The sequence below is a fragment of the Triticum aestivum genome, chromosome 1A, assembly GCF_018294505.1.
Source record: "Triticum aestivum cultivar Chinese Spring chromosome 1A, IWGSC CS RefSeq v2.1, whole genome shotgun sequence".
Lineage (NCBI taxonomy): Eukaryota > Viridiplantae > Streptophyta > Magnoliopsida > Poales > Poaceae > Triticum > Triticum aestivum.
In genome coordinates, this window is record NC_057794.1 from 115725052 (window position 1) to 115729622 (window position 4571).

The following is a 4571-nucleotide window of genomic DNA, read 5'->3' on the forward strand; positions in this document are numbered from 1 at the left end:
TATGGAGCAAAATGAATGAATCTATACTCTAAAATATGTCTATATACATCCGTATGTGGTAGTTCATTTGAAATCCCTAAAAAGACAAATATTTAGGAACGGAGGGAGTAGTACACTGGTGCAGGTATTAAGTTAAAAGAAGAACGTGCCATCAGCCAAAGCGTCCTCAAGAGAATGCAGCTCATCCAGAAAAAGACTTAGCAATGTGCAATAGTCATCTCCATGTAACTTAAAAATAATGAATAAATTCGATACCGCCATTAGCTTGCAGCAGCAACGGCGGCAATTTTCTCCCTGTAATTTTGAATACAGCTACTACATTCAGAGATCTCTGAACGAGTGCAACACGACGGGATCAGCTAAGATTAGCACTACGCCACTATCTTATCTAACTCACATGCAATGCAACACTATATACAGTGCGCAAGCCACAGGCAGGCTAGCGGTTCAAGAACAGAAGATGGGGAACCGGAGCAAAATAGTTAATCAGAAGATGGTGTCTACTGTCAGCTTTCTCTTGGGCGGTGACCTCTCAATTATCTGCTTCTGCATGTCCATGAAGCTTAGCCCCTTGTGTGCAAACATCCTTCTGAGGTTGATCACCGAGAGCTCGCTGTATCTCGCGACAGCAAGGTCCGCTTGTTCCAGCTCGTACCTGTATGTCACCACAAACAGTTACACACAAGAAGCATCTATTGACTTTCCTAACAGAACATATGTGACTGAGTGGAACAACAAGATTGCTCCAAGGAAAACAGTGCTACATACGCCGGATGAGCACCAATCAGGGAAACTGCCATCATAGTGCAGTTGTGAGCAGCTGTAACGCCTCTTGGGTCATCCTCAAACACTATGCATTTCGAGGGCTTCCGATCCAACTGCCAAGAAGAGAAGATCAGCAAATATGTGAGAGGTATGTTCTTCGCACAGTTCAGCAACACCAATCAACTAGTAGTCGGGAAAATGCATGCCTTAACAGCAGCTGAGAGAAACCTATGTGCTATTGACTCCATGTCATCCTCATCGGTCACAATCGCCTGTAGTTGACAAGGAAAAAGTAAAATAAAGTTGTAATAATCACCATCTGCCTAAGCTACGGAGTATGTTCTTCAGAGCAGTAAAGATTGGGGAACTAAAAAGGGTGACAGAAAAACCTTGAAGTATTTGCTTAACGACATCCTATCCAAAGCTTCAACCATGCATCTCCTATCCAGGGACGATGCCACAGCACAGGGTATACCTGCTGTCCGAACTGCATCCAACCATTCTCTCAATCCTTCTACTGGGGTATCAAGCTGAATTACATGGATATCAGACAGTCAGGGGCAATCATAGAGTAAAACAAAACCCTACTTGATGCAAAAAGGAGGAAATTTACTCTGAAGAGGCTTTCATAGTAAAGCTCGATAAGGCGTGCCTTCAATCTTTCCATTTGATCATCCTCTTTTGCCCAATACAAAACCTGGTAAGCATAAGTAGAATTGATGCTTTATGTATCAGTACCCTATTCAAGCGAAGGCATTGGAGCGACAAACAAGAGGGGGCTAAAAGGGAACATATAAATTTTCTCACATCTTTTTTGCTGCTAAAATATTTCTGTAACTTGAATTGCCATATGATAATGTAGGCTTGGTATGAAAGTTCAAAAGATCCACCAAAACACCCACATACCTTTCTAAGGACATGGTCAGCAGCACCATGAAGAATACTCTTTTGGATATGAGCAGCAGTAGGGATGTCCTTCCCTGCGCAAGATAAATTACATTAGTATGTGTTTACCCAGGTCGTATAGCAATATGCAACTATGTTTACAAAAATAATACCTTCCTCCAAAGCAAGCTGTCTCCAAGCATCCAACTTTAGTGAGTCTGTGTCAGCCTTAAGAGAAACGAAAAGAGCATCAGATGTCAGTCAATAGTGAGGCAGTAATGACATAGCGGCAACCTATATGCACAATACGAGGATTCACCTACAAATGAAACTACTTAACTAAGAATCCTGTAAAAATTCAACTGAACCAGGTAAATGTTGAATTATGTACAAGTATAGTTTTCTTGGACTATTGCTGCAATTAGTAACTATAGACGAGCAAGTATTTTCCAAAATGCCATTTCAAACACGATGTCACTAACACAAGAAAAAAAACTCACAATAACATTGTCCCATGAGAAAATTAGACCAAATGCTTCATCCGGCTTCATAGCATGCCTTATCCTTTGAAGGAAGCATTCTTGCAATTTTTCGTTTAGATAATCCTGAAAGGTAGAAGAAAGCTCATCCACTAAACATAACAGAGAAATGGTAGGCTGCTAAAAGCACATAATGGCATAATTGCAAGTGGCCTATCATGATATATGCTTACCACATCGATATTGAGTGGTCCGTCCATCCTGAAAGTCTCAAATCCTTCCCCATATTCAGCTCCAATTGTCTAACAGAAATAAATGCAAAATCTTTTTAATCAGTAAGAGATAAGGTTTAAAAGAAGAATCGCTAATGCTGCAGAAACTGTATTTAGTGAACCGGTGTTAAAACTAGCTAGAGAAGGGTTCAGTTGTGTAACTACGACCCCAATAATGATGGTGATCCAGAGAAAGAATTCGCAAGGAACTTGATTAAAAAAAGACTAGTAAACAGTTATCTTCTCCACTGAGCAGCTAAAAGATGAAACCATCAATTAATCAAAGAAGCATCTCACTGACTGATCCAGCATCAACCTATAGGCTATATGGACAGAATGTAACTAGTGGTAGAAATAATTCACTGCAGAACCATCAACTAACATAGATCCACTTTACTTGACCTAATTACATGAACCTCATTTGACTAACACACTAAAATGGAAGAGAGGGACAAATCGGAGAATCTAGATAGCCCAACTCTAGCCTACCACAAGTAAGGCAAGGAAGCTAAAGTAACCCTGTAACCGTGTACATGGTACTATTTGTTCAAGGAAATAAGTCCTTGATAGGCTAATCCAGAGCCCGCACGGAGCTAATCCAACCCAACAGCATCTAATTGCACATTTGCAGCTAGGGGAAGTCAGGGTTCTCGAAAATCAACAAATATACTAATCAAGAAAGCTGCTTTATTAATCCAGAAAAGGATTATTATTATTTTAATAAACCAAGAAATCTCACCTCCTCGACGAAGACTTTGCCTGGGAGGGGTGGGAAGGCATCAAAACCCGACGCCATCCTCCGCATCCGCATCTGCCTCCCATTTCTTGCTCTCTGCGCGGAAAGGAAAAGAAATCAGGAAAAGGATGCGGCAAAACACACAAAAAGAGAAAGAAATAGGCTTGAGGCGGGCACTGCTTACGGCGAACCGGAGACTGGGGCACGGCACGCGAGCGGACGAGGAGGAGGACGGAGCCGAGGGGAACGGCGAAGGAGAGGTGGCGGTGCGGAAGCTGCACGACTCCATGGAAATGGGAAGGGGAAAGAGGCGAGGGGGAGAGATGGGATGGAGTGGAAGGGTTTTCTTTTGGGCTTTCTTTTATGTCACGCATTTTTTTCATTTTTGCGCTTATATTGGTTTTGATTTTTCTGGCTGGAAAGCAGAAATTTTTCAGGCTTCGATGTTTAACAAATTCTTTGGGAAAATAAAATATGAAATTTAACTTAGCTAAAAGAATTGTCTGCGTAATTATCTCATAATTCTTTTGATGTACACTGAGAGATATTTAGCAGTAAATAGTGAAGATGGATAGCTACTGATCTGTAGGTGAAAAATAGTTGAGAATTCAGGTGACCTGCACCCGCTGTCCCGTTTTAAGAACATCTACGACCGCGATGGGTTAATTCAGCCCCTAAAACACGCGGATGCGCGGGCACTGAATAGACAGAACTAATATTTATTACTCTGTATCCACGTATCTTATATCCGGTATTTTATATCCATACTACACGTGTAACATTGAGCTATTCTACGTGATGAAATAACGGACAACAAAAATCGACTACAAACGGATATTAACAAACTTTGCAACATCCAAAAGATCAACTTAGTTCGTCATTGGATAAGTTCTTAAACTTTTACAACTAAAAACGATATAAACATATGAGGAGGAGGGGCGAGATCACCACTTCTTCCCCGAATCTTTGCCCTTTCGGTTGTCGGCGCAGCTGTAGACGTCCGAGGCTGGTGGAGGGTCTTGGCCGTTCGAGAAGAAGATGCAGCTTTCGCGGTCACCGTCGTCGTCGTCGGAGTCAGAGAGGATGATGAGCCCTTCATCCGACGGACCATCCTGTCTTGCTCCCGCTTCAACTTGGCAACCCGAGCCTTCTCCGTCGTTGCCTGCTTCGCCTCATGCTCCGACTGCTCAATAGCAAGCCGGAGCGCCTTGGCGTTCTTCCGTCAGAGACAGCAAGCATCTGTCTCCGCCGTCGCGAGGGACCGACAGTCGATCCATGCGAGGAGCCGCTCGTCCTCATTGGGCTCCACCGCATCTCGCGGCGGCGGCGGCGCGCGGACTGCTCCGTCGCGTCCCTCTCCCGTGCCCGCTGCCTCACGCGGTGCGCGGCATGCACCTCCGTATCGGGGAGTGCGTGCACGGGCCGGCGGCATGG

At 43.7% G+C, this 4571-nt stretch overlaps 1 protein-coding gene across 1 annotated transcript; it reads right to left on the reverse strand.

The window, feature by feature from the left end:
- Nucleotides 1–204: 204 nt before the first annotated feature.
- Nucleotides 205–3555, reverse strand: LOC123039879 (5-amino-6-(5-phospho-D-ribitylamino)uracil phosphatase, chloroplastic). Its single transcript, XM_044462870.1, has 11 exons — nt 3322–3555; nt 3141–3233; nt 2363–2431; nt 2151–2255; nt 1824–1878; nt 1672–1745; nt 1379–1462; nt 1155–1295; nt 972–1037; nt 769–878; nt 205–655 (listed from the first exon to the last, which is right to left on the reverse strand). Exons 1-11 carry the CDS (start codon nt 3424–3426, stop codon nt 487–489), a joined length of 1071 nt encoding a protein of 356 aa, XP_044318805.1. The 5' UTR covers nt 3427–3555; the 3' UTR covers nt 205–486.
- Nucleotides 3556–4571: the final 1016 nt, after the last annotated feature.

Excerpts from the sequence above, each read along its gene's own strand:
- LOC123039879 (XM_044462870.1), bottom strand. The coding sequence starts at position 3,426 with ATGGAGTCGTGCAGCTTCCGCACCGCCACCTCTCCTTCGCCGTTCCCC. Across the intron at positions 2,256-2,362 it reads GACCACTCAATATCGATGTG|GATTATCTAAACGAAAAATT; the intron begins GTAAGCATATAT and ends TCTACCTTTCAG. Across the intron at positions 1,296-1,378 it reads ACTATGAAAGCCTCTTCAGA|CTTGATACCCCAGTAGAAGG; the intron begins GTAAATTTCCTC and ends CATGTAATTCAG.